The sequence below is a fragment of the Chrysemys picta genome, chromosome 2 (assembly GCF_011386835.1).
Source record: "Chrysemys picta bellii isolate R12L10 chromosome 2, ASM1138683v2, whole genome shotgun sequence".
Classification (NCBI taxonomy): Eukaryota; Metazoa; Chordata; order Testudines; family Emydidae; genus Chrysemys; species Chrysemys picta.
In genome coordinates, this window is record NC_088792.1 from 6,603,360 (window position 1) to 6,624,630 (window position 21,271).

At 50.9% G+C, this 21,271-nt stretch overlaps 1 protein-coding gene across 1 annotated transcript in view; it reads right to left on the minus strand.

Moving 5' to 3' along the window:
- The window catches only part of NBEAL2 (neurobeachin like 2), a 181,140-nt gene that overhangs the window by 90,533 nt on the left and 69,336 nt on the right, over positions 1-21,271 (minus strand). Inside the window, 1 exon segment of the mRNA XM_065582541.1 lies at positions 9,746-9,910. Coding sequence (XP_065438613.1) covers positions 9,746-9,910 — 165 coding nt within the window.

Consider the following 21,271-nt stretch of genomic DNA (forward strand, 5'->3'; position numbering starts at 1 on the left):
TGCGCCCCCAGCCGGCGCTTCCCCAGCGCAGCTGGAGCCCGGGAGGGGAAGCGCCCAGCCGGGGGCACAGGGTCTGGAGGCTGCCCAGCAAACCGTGAAGCTGGTAGCGCTCGGGCTTTGGGCAGCCCCTATGCCTCCGGACCCTGCGACCCCAGCCGGGCACTTCCCCTCCCGGCCTCCAGCGGCGCAGGGTCCGGAGGCACGGGGGCTGCCCGAAGCCGGTAGCGCTCGGGCAGCCCGGCTCGTAAACAGAGCCGAAGAGTCGGGGAGGAGCAGAGCCGCCATTTTCCCGGACATGTTCGGCTTTTTGGCAATTCCCCCCGGATGGGGGTTTGACTGCCGAAAAGCCGGACATGTCCGGGAAAAAGAGGACGTATGGTAACCCTAGAGGGAGTCCAGTTGTGCTCTCAGGATCAACCCAGTCACCCCCAGCGCAGCAGAGATCAGAATAAGACCCAGGGTCGCTTAGCGCCCAAGTTGCTCTCTGCAAGGTGGAAGATTCGAAGGATGAACGAGTTCCAGCATCTCTCCGGCGCGAACCTACCCCGGACGCTGGATTGAAGCGGGACGGGCTGCTCTCCCGGGCGAGGCAGGGGAGAAGGGCAACGTGACAGCGCAGCACGTACGTTGCAGCTGGGCAGGAGTTGCTGAGAAATACCGTGTCAACGGAAAACAAACAAACAAACAAACCCAAGTTGGCTCAGCAGAGACTTGGGCTGGCTCCGAATCAAGGGCTCTGGCAGGGTAGATCCAGGGAAAACCCCTCCTCTGCCCCCAGCCATGTCAAGGGTGCAACAACATTCGATGTTGTCCTGGCAGATTTCAGCATCTCAGCAAAGTGAAAGTTAGGGGTGGGGATGGCTGGTGTTGGGGGAACCATGCGGTCTGGAGGTTAAGTAGGGTTACCATTCGTCCGGATTTACCTGGACATGTCCTCCTTTTTGTACTAAAAATAGCGTCCGGGGGGAATTTGTAAAGCACTCACAATGTCCGGGATTTCCCCCCCAGGCAGAGCAGACCGAGCGGCTGGGAGGGCTGCAGGGAAGTCCCGGGCTGGACTCCGGAGCAGCTGTAGAGGAGCCGGATCCGCCCTGCATTCTGAGCAAGTGTATCAGCACAAAGTGCAGCCCTCCCCTTTTGCAACTGGGAGCGGTTTCTGCCATGCAGCGTAGCAAAACGGGAGCAAGAGCACTTTGTGCTGATACAAGGGCAGCTCTCCCCTGCAGCCCGGTCCGGGCCAGGGACCGGGTTTTGTTGTGCAGGGCCAGGGACCCGGTTCTGTTGTGCTGGGGAGCTCAGCCACGTGTCCGGCTCGCACAGAGCCCAACACCCTGTTCTGAGCAGCAGGGTAAGGGGGCCAGGGGGCAGGAAGGTTCTGGAGGTGGCAGTCAAGAAACAGGGGGGGGGGCTTTTTGGGGGGAGTGGAGAAAGTTTTGGGCAGTCAGGGTACAGGTAGGGGGTAGGGTCCTGGGGGGCAGTTGGGGGGGTCTTAGGAGGGGGCAGTTAGGGGACAAGGAACAGGGAATCTTAGGTAGGGGGTGGGGTTCTGGAGGGCAGTTAGGAGCAGGGGTCCCAGGAGGGGTAGTCAGGGGACAAGGAGCGGGGTGGGGGGCTGAGAGTTCTGGGGGGGAGCTGTCAGGGGGCAGGAGTGGGGAGAGGGATCGGAGCAGTCAGGGGACAGGGAGCAGAGGGGTTTAGATGGGTTGGGAGTTCTGGGGGGGGGCTGTCAGGGGGCAGGAGTGCGGAGAGGGATCGGAGCAGTCAGGGGACAGGGAGCAGAGGGGTTTAGATGGGTTGGGAGTTCTGGGGGGGGGCTGTCAGGGGGCAGGAGTGCGGAGAGGGATCGGAGCAGTCAGGGGACAGGGAGCAGAGGGGTTTAGATGGGTTGGGAGTTCTGGGGGGGGGCTGTCAGGGGGCAGGAGTGGGGAGAGGGATCGGAGCAGTCAGGGGACAGGGAGCAGAGGGGTTTAGATGGGTTGGGAGTTCTGGGGGGGGGCTGTCAGGGGGCAGGAGTGCGGAGAGGGATCGGAGCAGTCAGGGGACAGGGAGCAGAGGGGTTTAGATGGGTTGGGAGTTCTGGGGGGGGCTGTCAGGGGGCAGGAGTGGGGAGAGGGATCGGAGCAGTCAGGGGACAGGGAGCAGAGGGGTTTAGATGGGTTGGGAGTTCTGGGGGGGGGGCTGTCAGGGGGTGGGGAGTGGTTGGATGGGGCGTGGGAGTCCCAGGGGTCTGTCTGGGGGTGGGGGTGTGGATAAGGGTTGGGGCAGTCAGGGGACAAGAGGCAGGGAGGCTTAGATAGGGAGTGGAGTCCTGGGGGGCAGTTAGGGGCAGGGGTCCCAGGAGGGGGCAGTCAGGGGACAAGGAACGGGGGGAGGGTTGGGGGTTCTGGGGGGGCGGGAAGTGGGAGGGGCAGGGGCGGGGCTAGGGCGGGGCTCCTCCCGTCCTCTTTTTTGCTTGCTGAAATATGGTAACCCTAGGTTAAGCCCCTGGACAGCACCGTATCCTCTGCATTCTCCCTTCATTCCCTTCTAGCTACCTTCCTTCCTTCTCTCATAGTTCCCTGGCTCCCCCACCCCCACGCTGCTTCTGCCATCCCTCCCTTCCCAATCCTCCTCTGGCCAATCCGAAACGTGAGCAGCGACTGAGCTCCTGAAATTCCAGGAGATAAGGCGGCTGAGAGCTAAACTGCGCCCCCTTATCACCCAGCGCTGAGACAGACGTTCCGGCCACGAGACACTCGGGCGCAGGGACCCACCTCCTCCTGCTCACTCGCCTCGAGCGGACCTGAGACAGACCCCGGTGCTTTCCCCTCCCCCCACATGGCGTCGGACCGTCCCCCCTCCCCACTTCAAAAGGCCAGGGTGGCTAGATAGCGGGAAAATAAGCTAAAGGCTTCACACATCCTGGTGTTGCCAAGGCTGGTAACAGTTGAAGGAACACGATGGTCTCACCACAAAATTAGCAACAGAATAAAAACCACCAGCTCATGTTCTGAAAGGAGAAGGGGAGGCCAGGCTGAGGGCTACCGACCACAGGCAGGAACTAGCCGGGGGCCCTGGGTTCATTTTGATCTGAAACTAGGCTTGAGGTAGATGACCTAAGAACCCTCCCAACCATACCCCAAATCCAACACGCTGAGGAAAACTCAGACCTGCACTTTAAGGCTCTCTCGCTTCCAAGCCCTGCAAAGCCAGGGCACGTCTGCCTGAATGCATGCATCCCAAGGCTGCAGAGCAATGGAAACCCACAGATGGGCTTGTGGTGGGAGCTCTGGCTTGCGGGGAGGACGCAGAGGAGAGGAGCAGGACTCGGGAGGGTACTTTCTCACGTCTGCCTCTGGTTAAAGTCCTACTCATCACGGGATGATCAGCGGAGGGCCACCTCGAGTGGTGTTTTACAGCACACAGAGCCATTAGACAGGGCACTGGGTGGAACTTTACGCTCTAGGCGTGAGTGACACCAGGCGCCCCTTAAGAAAAGGAGGAGATCCCCAAAACTTGTCTGCAGGCAGCCGCTGTGGAGATGCGGCCGCTTTGAGGGCAGGGCAGGGGAGGTCATGGCAGGGGCAGCAGGGATGGGTGAGTCTTTTTCCCCCCCGAGCTTAAAATGCGGATGTTGAAAGTGATGGTGGATTGGTTTCCATGGAAACAGAACCGGGGATAGAAACTGTACAACCTAGTGTCTTGGATACAGGGCCCCCCCAGCACATCTCTGGGGGAGTGGGCTCTGCCTCATCAGGTCCCCCAAAACCTGGCGGGGGGGGGGGGGGGGGGAGGGCTTGGTTTGTGTGTGTGACACATGGCTAGAAAAATAAATAACCCACAGAAGACACGTGGGGAGATAAGGTTTGTGTTTTTGTGTATTTACATATGTATGAGTAGGGTCAACAATGGAATTTACAGTCCCTGTCTATGCTGTATTCTGATAATTCAGAGGTCAAAAGAAGATCCTAGCATTTAAATGAATTGTAAACACGGGATATCTCGGTATTCATCTCTCTTTCAAATGTATAGCAAATAATCTGTGAATGGTGGAGGAACAAGCAAATCATCTTACGTTAATTCCTATAGCTAAGTACCAGTGATGGACCTCCTTCAAAGTCATCCTAATTACCTTGGAACTCCCAACTCATCAAAGAGGACATGAAATTGTATAAAAGATCCTTGGTCCTGAGACTGTCATCTCAGATCTGCTTAAGCTTCTTCAGGGGAAGTTTGAGTCACAAGATGAGGTCCCAGTTATGCTGATGCCGCCCTGAATGTGATATTTGGACATTGGACTAGAAACCATGAACTATTTCTGAAAGAACTCTTTGCAACCACAAAGCTCACCACCTCTGCTGTGAATCTGCACCTAAAGGAATTGAACTCATGTCTGTATGTATATTGATCTTTTAACCATACTCTCTCTCTCTTGTTTTTTAATAAATTTTAGTTTAGAATTGGCTGTAGCGTGTATTCGGGTAAAATCTGTAACATTCGTTAACCTGGGAGGTAATGTGTCCTATCCTTTGGGATTGGTAGAACCTTTTCTTTTATATGATGAAATAAGATTTACAGAAATGTTCATCATATTTGGCGTGGGTACCTAGATGGAGGCCTGAGGCTGGGTCACTTTAAGGGCACTGTGTTGTTTGGACTTCTGAGTAACCAGTAAGGTAATGGTTTTATGCTGCATTGGTAAATCGAAGTATTGGAATATCCACCAGCTTTTGGGAGGTTTGGCTGCCCCATTCGTTGCAGTTCACCCTATTTGAGTGACCACAGCTGGCCCGCACTGGGACCCCGGTCACAGTGACGTAGTCATGCTTGGATGCACATTACCACAGGTTAATTGGATTTTTGGATCAGAACCACACGCGTGTCAAAATGTAATTGTGATATTGGAGAGTTTAAGGGGTAAAAATCAGTTACAGCGAGTGACCCATGATCGAGATCCTGACAGAAAACCCTGGAAGAATGGTGCTCACAGAGACGGTTGTATTTTAAGCCAAGGGCCCCAGAGCAGGAACTGAAAAAGCTGTTAATTGCCAGGGATAAGGAAGCAGAGCCAGCAAACATGCTTGCAGTGAGAAACCAGCCGTTAGAACCCAAACAAAAGCAAAAAATAACTGACATGGAAGGAGAAGCTGCTGAAAGAGAACGCCTGTGTTTGGAACATGATCAAAGAATGGCAGATATTCGTTTGCAGGAACTAGACGCGAAGGCAGAAGTGGACAGACTTAAGCTTCAACTCAAGAGAATAAAGGAACAACAGGAACTGTATCATCCAGAAAAGCCAGCTCCTCTCAACAGCAAAGATAGGGATAGAATCTATCCCGTTTGTAACAATGTTGGTAGGTTGTTGGACTCTAAGCAGTTGTCTGTGTGTAACCAAATTTACCCCAACACTGCCACCTTTTATGTAAATGCTTTTACTGGGAGCTCAGATGAACGTAACCCCATAATTTGTGCAGAGAACATAAAAGTCAAGTCAATGGGAAAAGCGGTTTAGGGCAAATTACAGCTTCTAACATCACTCTTGTTAAAGAAGATCTTGTCAAAGAGGAAGATTATTTACCAACTCAGAGTGTGAAAATTGTAATCCTCTATGAGTTTACTGTACGTGTGCCTTTAGCCAGAATCCATCTTAACACGAAGTTATAGCTGGTGTAAGAAAGTTATTGCCTAAGGATCTTTTGATTGAACAAAGCTTTAATATCATCCCCAGTCAGGTTGACATAAACCAGTCACAGAAAAGAAATAATCCTGAATCTGTGTCTATTAGGAGCAAGAATTGGCCCATGGAGGGTTTCTCCAAATGTTTGTCTGAGGAAGATGACTGTCTGTGCAAAGAAGCAGTGCATATGTGGAAAAAAATTCTGAGTGTCTGTCTGGTATCTCAGAATGAATCTGGCCTCAGATAAGGCTCAGGAAAATGTTTCTCTAGAGCAAACTAAAGTTGGTGATCAGGTTAAAGCCGTAACTGAGGAAGGAAGGGGGACAGTCTTGGTGAGTGATGGATTGTGGCAAGTGAAGCTTGGGAAAGTCAGCCTGGCCCAGGTAAAAGTGATGTGCTTGAAGTAGCTCAGAGTAACAAGACACTATTTGTGGAAAACAGCAGCTTATCTGTTAATAGAGGGGAAGGCAAAGAGAGTTTAGATGAGCAGAGGCAGCCTTCTGAGCTGATGGCTTTGTCTAATCATCAGTTTGGGAAGGCCAGGTTAGTGGAACATGAGTATCCCTACACCTTACCTGTTACCAGTGTGGAGAATTGTCATAGTGAAGGAAATGTTCCTGTGACTGTTAGGGGTAATGCCTTGCCCATGAAGGGAGCTACCCCAATCTCCAAGCAGTTGTCTGTGAATAGCCGTGTGTGCTGGGACAAAGGAAAGGATATCCCAGGCTGTTTGTCTGTTAAAGGGGAATGTATCTCCAGCTCTTTTCTGTCTATAAAGCAGACAGAAAAAGCCTGTCAGCCGATGATGGCTGAAAATTTATCAGTTGACCCAGAGTTGATTCTGGATACAACTAAAGCCCAGGAAGGAAGTGGTCCTAAGTTTGTGTCTGCTAGGGATGATGACATTGTAACTAGGTTGCATCCAGTCAATGTCATAAATAGCTCCCAGAGACCAAGCGATTCTGGTGCTTCTATTTTGCCTATTGCTAGTGTGTTGCTGGGTAAAGATACGATAACCTTGTCTGATCGGGGTGAGGATATAGCCAGGGCACAAGGAAAGCATGAAGGTGATTTAACTATGTTACCCACTGACAGTGTGGAAACTTGTAACAAGGAAGAGAATGCTTCTAATCTTGTGATTGTGAAGTCTAGCGGGTTTACCTGAAAGGGGGTTTTGTGAAAATCCTCCTGATGGGACAGAGGTGATTCTGGATTTAAGTGAAACCCAGAAAGCGTCTGTTGTTGCTCAGGAAAATGTTCCTTTAGAGCAAACCCTAGGTGAAAAGAGTAAGGGAAGAATTTCTGTGAAAAATGGGTTGTTGCTTAGAAAGATTCCTGAAGAGAAAAATCTTCAGGGTAGTTTTTGCAAGCAGTTTGCTGCAACGGATGGGTGTGGAAGTGATTTGATTGAGTTAACTCAGGGTGAATCGCTGTATAGAGAAAGCAACAGTTTGTTTGGGAGACTTGTTAGTGAAAACGGATGGAATCTCTTTACAACAAGAGTCCAGCCTTGGAATTGGTAAAGTGTGAGGATCTGAAAACCAGTAAACAAGCTAGTGTCTGTGTTGATGCAAATTACCTGACTGGCTGCGGGGAGAAAGACTTGCCCATAGCCATGAGCAAAGAGGACGCACCCAGCCAGCCAATGGATTCTGTTACACAAAAGAGTTCAGATTTAGAGCTTGGCTACACTTGCGAGTTACAGCGCAATAAAGGAGCCCGGGTGCACTAGCTCACTCCGCGTCCACACTGGCAAGGCCCGTAGAGCGCTCTGACTCTGCGGCTACAGCGCTGCTGGTACTCCACCTCGGCGAGAGGAATAACGTTTGCTGCGCCCCCACTGGAGCGCCCCAGCTTCAGTGTGAACGAGGTGTTGCATTACTGTGCTCTGATCAGCCTCCTGAAACGTCCCATAATCCCCTTAAGTCAAGTGGTCACTCTTGTCATTGTTTTGGATATGCCCTTTGAAAGCTCCGTTTGACAGCCGGCTGCTTATCTGCTCTGAGACAAAGCAACCATTACTGTGGAATGCTGTGTGAGAGCGAGAGAGAGGCGTGGGGAGAGGTGGGGGTCTGCTTCTGTCTGAACTTACAAGACAGCATGCTGACATGCTCTCAGCCCCCCAAAAACCCACTCTCTCCCCCCCCCCACACACAAACAACACACTCCCTGTCACACTCCCCTCCTGCCCCCATTTGAAAAGCACGTTGCAACTACTTGCATGCTGGGATTGCTACCACAATGCACCGCTCTCTGTGGCTGTTGCAAGAGCTGCTAATGTGGCCATGCCAGTGCGCCGTCAGCTGTCAGTGTGGACAGACTACAGCGCTTTCCCTACTGCGCTCTACGAAGGCTGGTTTAACTCAAAGCGCTCTAAATCTGCAAGTGTAGCCATGCCCTTTGACCCTACCGGACAAGGAGGAAGGGAAGGATTAAACCTTGCAAATAAAAGCCACCTGTTAACCCTAAAATACCAAAACCCCAAGGAAGTGATTAAACTGAAAGCCTATGTTAAGAAAGACCCTGAGGTCAAGAAAAAGCTACAAAGATTCAAAAGGGATATTGAACAAGCTGACCTAAAGAATGATTTGTCTAAACCAAAGGTTTGGTATGACAAAAATAATTCTACATGTACATGTGATAAAACTGACGTTATTGCTAATGATTGTAACTAACTTGTTGCCGATACCAAGAACTGCAAAAATGTCCAATGTGCAGGGTTTTTGGGAAAAACCCTTGAACATGTTGGGGGTGATATGTAAGAACTCATTATGCTGTAAAAGCCTTCATGGTTATACTGTTTCATTACATGACAACACACACTATATTAAACGGCCTGGTGTTACTGATATTTCACAGTTAGGGCCTGTATCTAATCATGAAACTGTACATAGCAGAAAAACCACTACAAGCTTGAACTGCTGTGCACAAAGGGAAACTGAGGTACAACACCTCACAGCCTTCGTGGCTGAATGCCAGAGTAAGTGCTCTTTAAAAAACATTAATGGCTATGTTAACACATAGACCAAACCCTGGAATCACTAAAGTGTTGCACAAAGTATGGGCTACGTTTCTGGCTGAGGCCAAATCAGGCATCATTAAATTTGGCCTTACAAAGAATTCAATGTAAACACAGCTCTTATCAATGTTGGAAGATCCTTAAGGTGTATCCAGGAGCTCTAATTTCACCCTTCCACACAAGACTCATGTTGGGGGTGTGACGCATGGGTAGAAAGGGTTAAACATCCTAGGTATTGGAATATCCACCAGCTTTTGGGGGTTTGGCTGCCCCATTCTTTGACGTTCACCTTAACTGACTGACCACAGCTGGCTCCCCATTAGGACCCCGGTCACAGTGTGGAAGACAGGGAGCGAACACGTTTATTTTGTCATCAGACTACGTCTCTCTGCTTTCCCTCTGCCCCCAATGATGTAGATGTTAGTGAGAGCGCCTTCTTCCCCCCGCCACTCTGCCACCTCTGCCTCTCCCATTCCCCAGCCCCACTGAAAACCCCACACACCTTCAGGTCGGCCTAACAGCTCCCCCTCTGCCTCTCCGGCCTTGGCACCGAATGCTTGTACGCACTCGCTGCGTGACCCCGTTCCCTGACGGTTCTACCCTACGCCATGCTCTGACTCCAAGGTCCTGGGCTCAGGTTTCCTTGCTGGTTAGCTAAGATTGGGAGCCCTCCTTGGGCCCGAGGCCTGGCTAAGGCAGGGGTCAGGAGGATGGGTAACTCCATTTCGTTTTCCACTACGGATAACCAAATGGGAGGCTGGTTATTGTGGCCAAAGCACAGCCCTGCATGCCAGGAGCCCTGGGTTCTGTTCCCAGCTCTACCCCTGCCTCCCCGTCTGACCCCTGGACCCGCCACTCAGCCGCTCTGTGCCTCAGAGGTCAGAAAACAAGAACCACCACTTACTACACGGGTTGCTGGGGCATGTACATACAAAATCCTGGGGCCCAGCCCTGCATTCCTGCCTCTGGAGGGCTTGGGAAGCAGGATCCGGTCCTCTGAGGCCTGCAAGCGGGAAGGTGCTACATTCTCACAGACTCCACCAGAGCAATGATTCAACTCTCCAGCCTACCTGCAGATGATGATAAAGAACTTGACGTGCAGGAGCGCCTGGCCAAGGCCCGCCTCGGCCGCCTCCTCGCGGGCAATCTGGGCCACGCAGTGCGCCATCTGTTGGCTCAGCACATGCAGGACGTCGCGTGGGAGCAGCGGGATCTCAGACACTGAATCTTCTGGCCTGGGCGGGGGGACGGAGAAACAAAACAATTAGTCTAAGAGCTGGCATCCCCAGGCTCGGCATTCTGGGAGCGGGGAGATGCCGCCACCGCGTTGTTTTTATCCCGAGTCTCACAATATTTGGTGTTTTTCTTCAAGACCCAACTCTGGGAGTCATGGGATTCCAGGAGAATCTCAGCTTTAATTAAAAAAAAGGTAAAGTAAAGGGTCTAGCCCTTGTTGTGGCAGAGAAGAGGCTTGAACGCCTGACCCTTACCAGGTCTCAATAATAAAGAGACCTGGTGGGAAAAAACTCATGAGTGCTGGATTCTAAGTCTCATGAGTTTGCATGGCTCCAGCTCATGGTTTTTGGAATGCTCGCGGTTGGCAACAAATTCCTGGGTTCTAATCCCAGTCCTGCCCCACTATGACCCCTCTCAGAGTCACTTCTGCTCTGTCGTCTTCATTCTCCGCCCCCCACCCCCCAACACACACACCTCCATCCACAAAGTGGGGGAGTCATCCTGACCCACCTCTGAACCAACACAAAAATCTACAGGTAAGGAGTGCTATGGGAAGGCTGGACTTAGTCATGAACAGTCTCCAAAATGTGTGAAAGGTGGTTATACCAAGAAGATGGTGATCAACTGTTCCCCATGTCCACTGAAGGTAGGACAAGAAGCAAATTGGCTTTATCTGCAGCAAAGAGAGATTTAGGTTAGATATTAGGAAAAGCCCCTAACTAGAAGAATAGGTAAGGACTGGAATAAGCTTCCAAGGGAGGTTGTGCAACCCATTAGCTCTTTGGAGGTTTTTAAGGAGAAGTTAGAAAAACATGGCAAGGCTGGTGTAGGTTTACTCATGCAGAGGGCTGGACTAGATGACCTCCTGAGGTCCCTTCCAGGCCTACATTTCTGTAATTACTGAACCACCAGGATCTTCCGCCAGCCCCTGCCAACATGTCCTAGTTTGAAAGGGAGGGAAACAGAAGTCACTCCTTGTGGGCTAGGCACAAGCTGGGGGAGAGGGATTGGGACAAACATTTCTGTTAGGCCTCGTTTACATGTGCAAGTGAATTCGGATTAAGGCAGGGTGCACTTTAAAGGGCAATAGCAATTCCTGAATAACGCCATGTGGGGTCACATTTATTCCAGAATAAGATTGCATTGGTCCAGTGTAGCTTCATCTGAAGGGCAGTCTCCAGGGTCCCACTGGGACAAAGATGGCAAGCAGGACAGAAGCAACCAATTCTTTCGAGTGACTGCTGTCCAGAAACAAGCGCGGCTTAAATGCAAAACCCGCCCTGGGCTATTTGCAAATGAGACACAAAGTAGGTCACTGACTTTAGGGCAGAGCAGGCAGCAGCTAAAAGAAATTTCTACTTTTGTTTGTTGTACAAGGGTAAGAGAACAGCTCTGTCATGGTCACCACCAATGCACTGACACGCCCAGCTCGCACCTAACAGGTGAGGGCTGCAGCAGTACAACCGATTGTTTCTATTTGAACATACGAACGGCCACACTGGGTCAGACCAAAGGTCCATCCAGCCCAGTATCCTGTCTACCGACAGTGGCCAATGCCAGGTGCCCCGGAGGGAGTGAACAGAACAGGGAATCATCAAGTGATCCATCCCCTGTCGCCCATTCCCAGCTTCCGGCAAACAGAGGCTAGGGACACCCTCCCTGTCCATCCTGGCTAATAGCCATTGATGGACCGATCCTCCAGGAACCCTGTTACAGTCTTGGCCTTCACACAACATCCTCTGGCAACGAGTTTCATAGGCTGCCTGCACTGTGTGAAGAAATACTTCCTTTTGTTTGTTTTAAACCTGCTGCCCATTAATTTCATTCGGTGACCCCTAGTTCGTGTGTTACGTGAAGGGGGTAAATAACACTTCCTGATTCACTTTCTCCACACCAGTCATAATTTTATAGACCTCTGTCATATGCCCCCCCAGTCAGCTCTTTTCCAAGCTGAAAAGTCCCAGTCTTATTAATCTCTCCTCATACGGAAGCTGTTCCATACCCCTAATAATTTTTCTTGCCCTTTTCTGGACCTTTCCCAATTCCAATATTTGAAACCTATCAAGATATTTTCCTCATATATGGACCCCTGTCCCCCATGGCACAGTCTATCTCACAACTGCACCTGATCGCTGACCCAGAATCAGTGGGTTCAGAGCTGTGGTAACTGGATAGTTCTATGAATGTCAGCAGTGCTCAATAACGAACAGCCCGTCTGTCTTCAGGGCCAGCAGCAGGACTGACTTCTACTCGAGCTCTTGAAAGTTGAAATCTGGTTACCGGACACTCATCACAACAACTAAACTAAATACCTTGTGTGCCAAAGCCACCACGGGCTTTAGTGGTAAAGAGGGACCCACCAGATGAACATGAAAGAAGTGGACTGGATCTGGTGAGCTTTGGGCACAGTGCTGGGGAGAGGGAGATAAAGGACAACTCCCAGGCCCTGGTTAGTGCCAGGCCATAGACCGGGGGAGGTGTGTGTGCCACACTGTCTACACTTACACACGCCACTGCACTGGAGAGCAAGAGTCTCTCCAGACACTGGCAGGTGCCTTCAGCTGCCGTTTTATAGATTCATAGATTCTAGGACTGGAAGGGACCTCGAGAGGTCATCGAGTCCAGTCCCCTGCCCGCACGGCAGGACCAAATAAATGTCTATCAGGGATGGTCTAGACAGTATCTAACCTACTCTTAAATATCTCCAGAGATGGAGATTCCACAACCTCCCTAGGCAATTTATTCCAGTGTTTAACCACCCTGACAGTTAGGAACTTTTTCCTAATGTCCAACCTAAACCTCCCTGCAGTTTAAGCCCATTGCTTCTTGTTCTATCCTTAGAGGCTAAGGTGAACAAGTTTTCTCCCTCCTCCTTATGACACCCTTTTAGATACCTGAAAACTGCTATCATGTCCCCTCTCAGTCTTCTCTTTTCCAAACTAAACAAACCCAATTCTCCCAGCCTTCCTTCATAGGTCATGTTCTCAAGACCTTTAATCATTCTTGTTGCTCTTCTCTGGACCCTCTCCAATTTCTCCACATCTTTCTTGAAATACGGTGCCCAGAACTGGACACAATACTCCAGCTGAGGCCTAACCAGAGCAGAGTAGAGCGGAAGAATGACTTCTCGTGTCTTGCTCACAACACACCTGTTAATACATCACAGAATCACGTTTGCTTTTTTTGCAACAGCATCACACTGTTGACTCATATTGAGCTTGTGGTCCACTATAACCCCTAGATCCCTTTCTGCTGTACTCCTTCCTAGACAGTCTCTTCGCATTCTGTATGCATGAAACTGATTTTTCCTTCCTAAGTGGAGCACTTTCCTCCTCGTCGGTCAGATATCAGCTTCTCAGCCAAGTCCAGGCCAACGGACCAGCCACCATGTGGAGCCTGGAACCACAGGGCTCGGCGCCAGGATTACTAAGCGAGGAGGGATGTCAGACTTGCTTACAAGACAAGCCTACGGGGGAAAGGAGGGCGGCTCAGCACGTTTGGAAGCAGGGAGGCGGCGTCGAGGGCAGCAAGCAAGGCCGCCTTGTGAGTGACCTATCGGTACAGGGACATGGGTGCCCTCAGGAGACTGCCCCTGGTCTGGGTGAAAGCCCCACAGTACAGGGAGCCCTAGAGCAGGGAGGGGGTGCAGGGAGTCCCTCCTCACCTCTCCCATGCAGGCACTGTGATTTAGCAGGCTACGCCCACAACCTGGGAGGCAGGGGTCTGGAAAGTGCGAAGGTCCTAGGGGTGGCTCAGTGGGATGTCATGGGGGGCACCAGCGGGACAGGGGCACCAAGCATGCTAGCAAGTCACTCAGCCTACAAGCAGCATGCCCACTTCTGGCCTCCGCAGGCCTAGGCCCAAGCCACAACCCGGTGAAGTCAGTGGAAGCCTTTCCATTACCTTCATTGGACTTTGCCTCGTGCTCCTCATGTCTCCCCTTGCTGCTGTGCATGCCCTCTGCTCCATCTCCCCCACAGCAGCCATGGCTCAGAGCCACGCCAAAGGCCCCCATTAACATACGGCATAACCGCGGCCCGGTCCCCCTGCCCCCTCCATCTCCCCATATCCCCAGACAGCAGAGCTCTATCCAGGGGAGTCGCAATTTAACATCCTGGCCAGCACCTAAGGGGCAGCCAGGCTCTTTGGATGCCAGCGCCGCTCCTCATTTGCTGGGCAAGGGAGGTGGGAGACACGTACACGATGCGAGCGGCAGCAGCCCTTCCGCCATGGCAACGACTGCCAGGACCAAGACAGCGGAGCAACCATCAGGTGGAGTCTCCCTCCGGCCAGCTGGCCTGTTGCTTCATGCTGCTGCCACCGTTTGCCATCCCCACTGCCATCCATCTAGGCAGCACCGGCAGGTTATTTGTGCCTACCAGTCCGGTTCACTCTTCAGGGGCCCAGAGCTCCCTTCGTCACACAGCAGCACTGCCAGGCAGTCACAAAAGTTGATCGTAGCAACTCGGAGACGTTGGCTCCAGTACAGACTTTCAGCTTAACTCCAGTACAAGCGCCCAGCTCGGTGGGGTAAATCCATCATCCCGATGATACACAGCATGCGCCTTGGCTCCGGAGTTTGCCTCCTTGCTGCAGAATTTTGCTCCAGGGTCCGTTGTGTTTTAAAAGTATGCTTCTAGCCTTCCTGGCTACGAGATACCCTAGCCAACATGAACCCCCTTGTGAACCGACGGGGTAATGCCTGCCTTAATCTGCAGAGAGCCTGAACCAATAGCTCGGAGAGGTGTGAACCGTCCATTCATTTTCATCAGGGCTCTATGGACACTTGCGATTCTGTAGCCCCCGAGAGTTTGGCATTTAAGAACGGTCATACAGGGTCAGACCAAAGGTCCATCTAGCCAGTATCCTGTCTTCCGACAGTGGCCAGTGCCAGGTGCCCCAGAGGGAATGAACAGAACAGGTAACCATCAAGTGATCCATTCCATTGTCCATTCTCAGCTTCTCCCCCCTCCCCAGCATGAGACAGAATTTGCCATTTTGTTGCAGCCACATTGTATTTGATCTCCCTGCCTGCAACTGTCTCCCTCTCTGCAGCTTCCCCCACAAGAGGCAGCGTGAGGGGCTGTTCCTTGGGGCCAGGCAGCGGGATTCAGGGCACTAGAGGTAGCTGTGAGGGAACAGGAGAAGTCAGCCGTATAGACTGGAGAGCTGGGCGCTTGGAAAAGAGCGCAGGAACCCAGGCCGCGGTGGGCCGGGGGAGAGGGAGAACACGCCAGGAGGAGTCACTGAACCCAGCTTCATCTCTCCTCTTCCATAGCACACATGGGGACAGGGAGGAGCTTGAAGGCCCCCCCCCCCCATTGCAGGGGGCTGGGCGGGGGGGATCTGTCTGCTGCAGGCCTGCCCAGGGGCATGGAAAGGTGGAGGGGACCGGAAGACCTGGCCGCATAGCCATGGTTACGCTACGCATTACTGTAACTCCGGACAATACTGTGGCAGAGACAGGGGAGAGTAGTGAAAAAACCCATCCTTGGACAATCAGAGTTTAGGCAGATTAGTATCTGCACATCATGAGCAGGGGGGCAGGAATGAATCATAGAATCACACAACTGGAAGGGACCTCGAGAGGTCATCTAGTCCAGTCCCCTGCACTCATGGCAGGGCTAAGTATCTAGACCATCCCAGACAGGTGTTTGTCTAACCTGCTCTTAAAAATCCCCAATGATGGAGATTCCACAACCTCCCAGGGCAATTTATTCCAGTGCTTAAACCACCCTGACAGTTAGGAAGTTGTTCCTAACGAAGGGTACAATAGGAAGATTAGCCAATTTTATTCACTTAGTTGTCCTGTAATGGTGGTTCTTCGAGATGCCAACGCTGGAGAACTTTGCCTAGCAGTACCCATAGCCCCTCCCTTGGCCATGGAGCACAGACGCCAATGCAGAGGCGACAGAGGGTGGGTTGGGGAATCTACGTCTGCATCACATCTTGAAGAACAGTTAAATACATGTAAAGTAACATTTTTTTCTTCTTTTTCGAGTAGATGCAGATGTGTATTCCATGTAGGTGACTCACAAGCAGTAGTAAGCAGGAGGTGGGGCTCAGAGTCCATTTAAACAAGAATTGCCTTCTCAAAGTTTGCAGCTGAGCGGGATGCAGTAGTAACGGCACAGAGGTTTGTAAACGTACATACAGAGGACCAAGTGGCAGCCCTACAAATGTTCAATATAGGACCGTCACTCAGAAACATCATCGACGTGGCCTCGGACTTCATGAGATGAGCATGCACCCTTTGAGGGGACCCAGTTGGAGATGCATCAGATGCGGTCATGGTACAGGAAGTTATCCACCTGGAGATTGTCTGTGCAGAGACTGCTTGCTCCTTCATTCCGTCCGCACATGAAACAGATAGCATAAAGAACAGAACGGTTTAGTCCGATCCAGGTAAAAAGCCAAAACTTGCCTGACATCCAACGTATGAAGATCCCGCTCATCTGGTGTTGAATGCGGCTTAGAGAAAAAACACTGGGAGATATATATCTTGGTTTAAGGAAACTGAGAAGCCACTATAGATAAAAAAAAAAAAAAAAACCCAAAAACACACACCTCAGGATGCAGCTGCAGGGTTACTTGGTCTTTGGAAAATTGTGTGCAAGGACGCGCCACCCTCAAAACCTGCAACTCACTCTCCCGCCGGCAGATGTTATGGCCACAAGGGGGGGGGGGGGGGGAGTTTTCTGACACAGAATGGAGAGAGAAGACGTTGCCAGAGGCTTGAACGGAGGGCCCATAAGAGCCGCTAAGACTGTACTAAGATCCCGCAAAGGAAGCGGCTCTTTAACTGGCAGGTAGAGATGAGTGATTCCTTTCGAGAGCCTCTCTGCCATGGAGTACGAAAACACCAACTTCCCATGGATAAGTGGATGAAATGCTGAAATCACCCGAGTTGACTCGCACCGACCAAGGGCAAGACCAGAAGACTGAAGGTGTAATAGGTACTCCAAAATGTCCTGGCTACACGTCAACTTCTGTTTAACTCCCTAGGTTAACAATCACATGGAGAACTGCTTCCACTTGGCCAAGTAGGCCACTCTGATGGAAGGCTTAGGCAAGAACTGGGCTTGTTTAGTCTCCAGAAGAGAAGAGTGAGGGGGGATTTGATAGCAGCCTTCAACTACCTGAAGGGGGGTTCCAAAGAGGATGGCACTAGGCTGTTCTCAGTGGTGGCAGATGACAGAACAAGGAGCAATGGTCTCAAGTTGCAGTGGGGGAGGTCTAGGTTGGATATTAGGAAACACTATTTCACTAGGAGGATGGTGAAGCACTGGAATGGGTTCCCTAGAGAGGTGGTGGAATCTCCTTCCTCAGAAGTTTTTAAGGTCAGGCTTGACAAAGCCCTGGCTGGGATGATTTAGTTGGGGATTGGTCCTGCTTTGAGCAGGGGGTTGGACTAGATGACCTCCTGAGGTCCCTCCCAACCCTGATATTCTATGATTCTAAGATTTGCCAGATGCCTCAAACGTCATTCCTCCTCTAACCAGCCAGCATCCACACCAAGAGATACAGGGAGCTGAGTGCTGGATGCAAAACTTGACCATACTGCTGAGTCAGGAGGTTGGGGTGAAGAAGAGGTCTGGGAGGCTGACCTGACAAATGTGAGGAGGTCAGAGAACCAACGTTGTTTCGGCCATGCTGGAGCAATGAATGTGAGCTTGGCAAGGTCCAATTTCAGCTTGAGAATGACCGGCAGGATGATCAGCATTGGAGGAAAAGCATACAGGAATGCCAGTTCCCAGCTCAGGTGAAAAGCATCTGTCAGGGAGCCTGGACTGAGACCCCCTCCAGAGCAATACAGCCTGCATTTCTTGTTGTGTTTCGTGGCAAACAGGTCGATTGTTAGAATGCCCCAAACTGCAAAGATGGCCCGCAGGACCCTGGGCTTCAGAGACCTCTCAAGATTCAGGGAGAAATTCCTGCTGAGGCCATCCGCTAAGTGATTCTGGATCCCAGGTAAGAGGCTTAGGGACAGCTGAAGCATGGGGTTGCATCCCTGTGCATCTTGGCTAACAGCCATTGATGGACCCAGCCTCCATGAATTTATCTAGTTCTTTTTTGAATCCTGTTATAATCTTGGCCTTCACAACCGTTTACCCCTTTTTCCAGACAATTTAGGACTATGTTGAAAAGCACAGGTCCCAGTACAGATCCTGGAGGGACCCCACTAATGACCTCTCTCCACTGTCCCTGAGAGAACCCTCCCATTTTTCCCATGATGGCTCTCTTCGCTTAAGAGCCTTTGGTGAGGGACCTTGTCGAAGGCTTTCTGAAAGTCCAAGTACACTATATCCACTGGATCATCCTTGTCCATGCATTTGTTGACTTCCTCAAAGAATTCTAATAGATGTTGAGGCATGATTTCCCTTTACTAGCCATGTTGACTTTTCCCCAACATATTGCATTCTACTAGGTGTCTAATAATTTTGTTCTTTACTATCGTTTCAACCAGTTTGCCTGGTACTGAAGTTAGTCTTACTGGCCTGTAACTGCCAGGATTACAGAAAAAACAGCATGCGTCTGACGAAGTGGGTATTCACCCATGAAAGCTTATGTTCCAATACATCTGTTAGTCTTAAAGGTGCCACAGGAGACTCTGTTGCAGAAAAAGACAGTGTTACATTAGCTATCCTCCAGTCATCTGGTACAGAGGCTGATTTAAATAATAGGTTACATACCAGTTAGTCGTTCTGCAATTTCATATTTGAGTTCCTTCAGAACTAGTATTTTAATTTGCTGTTTAATTTGTCAATTTGTTCCAAAACCTCCTCTACTGACACCTCAGTCTGGGACAGTTTCTCAAATCTGTCACCTGAGATGAATGGCTCAGATGTGAGATTCTCCCTCACATCTTCTGCCGTGAAGACTGTGGGGAAGCTAAATAAATTCTTTGCATCAATGTCCTTGTCTTCCTTGAGTGCTCCCCTTTAGCACTTCGATTGCTCAGTGGCCCCACTGATTGGCAGGCTTCCTGCTTCTGAGGTACTTAAAACTAACAGCTCCTTTCTATTTTTCTCAAGAGGATTTAGTCCTGCCATGAGTACCGGAGACTGGACTAGGTGACCTCTCAAGATCCCTTCCAGTCCTAGGTTTCTATTATTCCAATTTTTAGAGAAAGTCTTTTTTGTCTCTAACTACCTCTTCCACTCTGTTTAGCCATGGGGGCATTATTTTCATAATCTTATTGTTTTATTTGAGATATACACATAGCATAAGCCTCTATTATAGTGTTTTAAATTAAGTGTGTCTGCAGTTTGCAGGCATTTCACTCTTGTGACTGTTCCTTTTAATTTCCATTTAACTGGCTTCTCATTTTTGTATAGTTCCTTTTTGAGGTTAAATGCTACTGTGGTGGATTTCTTGGGTATCCCCCCCCCCAAGGAATGTTACATTGAATTACATTATGGTTGCTATTACCAAGTAGTTCAGCTATATTCACCACTTGGACCAGATCCTGTGTACCACTTAGGAATAAATCAAGCATTGTCTCTCCCCTAGACTAGCTGCTGCAAGAAGCAGTCATTAATGGGGTCTAGAAATTCTCTCTCTGCAGCCCCTCCTCAGGTGACATGTTCCCAGTCAATATGGGGATAGTTGAAATCCGCCATTATTGGAGTTTGTTTTGGAGTCTAATCTCCTGAGCATTTCACCATCCTCCTCAGGTGGTCAGTACTATATTCCTATTGCTACAATCTGATCATTCAAGCTTTCCGTTGATGTTTAGGATCCTAGGATGAGACCTAAAACAGTTGAAGAAGCTTAGCGTGAACTGAAGCTGGAGAGGGGACTTCTCCATGCTGATCCTGGCGGGGTACCGGGGAGCGGCTGGAACGTGTGCCGGAAAGAGTACGGTACCAGTCACCACTCCTCTTAGAAACGGAGGAAGAGTCTCCCTGAGCCTTGGAGCAGTTCCGATTAGTCTTATAGGCCCTCCTCCTCACCACGCTAGAGGAGGGAGAACTCTGCTTCCTCTTGGGTGAAACAGCAGTGTCCGAACGTGGAGCGACATCACCTGCTGGCTCTGAAGGCGACTACCGATCAGATGAGGGCCTTGATGCGTCAGCCATACATCTCTGGCCATCTGAGGCCTCTTTTGGAACGACTTACAGATGGAGCACCGTTCCTTAACGTGTCCTTCACCAAGACACAAGCACCGTGGGTGGGGATCACAGGTCCCAAGACAAACAATGCTTGAACTACAGCGAGAGCCAACTACTCTAGACACACTTAACTAAACCGAACGTACTACTAACTATTAACCAGAGGGGGAAAAACCCCTCAGAAAACAGACTGAAAACATGACGTGAACACATCACACCGAGTGCCAACTCTAGCTGTGGGCGGTGAGAAGGAACTGAGGCGGGTCGGGGTGGCAGCACCCTTACATAGTTAGGGGAGGAGCGAGGGCCACAGGGCACGAGGACCCCTCCCCTACAGGTACTGCTAGGCAAAGTTCTCCAGCTTCGGTGCACTGGGCACGCGCACACCGACACGGAATACACGGCCACCTCTACTTGAAGAAGTCAGCACTGCCGCCAGATTTGTTGCCATCCACCGGACCAGGGCTAGCAGTGAGCAGAGCAACTGTGCTCCAAGCCCGACTCCAAAGGCAGGGATGGGGAAGGTGCAAGGAACAGGAAGAGGAGTACGCCAACAAACAGCGTCCTGGGAAACTGTGGGACAGCACATAAGCTTCAGAAATGCCCCGTGGCTTACATTGTTGCTGGTGCATTGCAGGCTACGTGGCACTTATGCAAATAAGACTTTGCCCAGAAACCTCTTCTTTCTGGCCTAGCACAAATTACAACACGCTGGCATGTCCCTCTCAGCGGAGAGGCGCTGAAGATAGGGCATGCCAAGTGTCATTGATAAAACCCCTGAAAACACCTTCATCAGACTGGGATAGGCAGAGGCTTAAGACAGCTTCCCTTGGCAGGGGATTACGGCTGCTTGATCTAACTGCTCAATGAGATGCCACTCACAGCTCTATCTCCCACTCCACACACAGCTACCTTCCAAAAATAGACTCGCTCAGGATCCAACAGGCTAAGTGTGGAGCCCAGCGCCAGAGAGCAAAGGGATTTCTCTGCAGCTGAGCTCAGAGGGAGATAAGAGCGAGACACAGTCTTTCCAGCCCCAGAACTCAGATTAACGCCGCCAGCAGAATTTGAACGGCCCAGTGGTTAGGGAGGCAGTGTGGGACTCTGAAGAGCTGGCTTTGAGCCTGTGCTCCACCACAGTCTTCCTACAGTGTGAAGCTGATTCAAGAGGGTAAGGCAGTCGGGTACTGTGTAGTGGGGACTTTGTAAGTACATGCATATAGACAGCCCTCAGTACGTGCAACG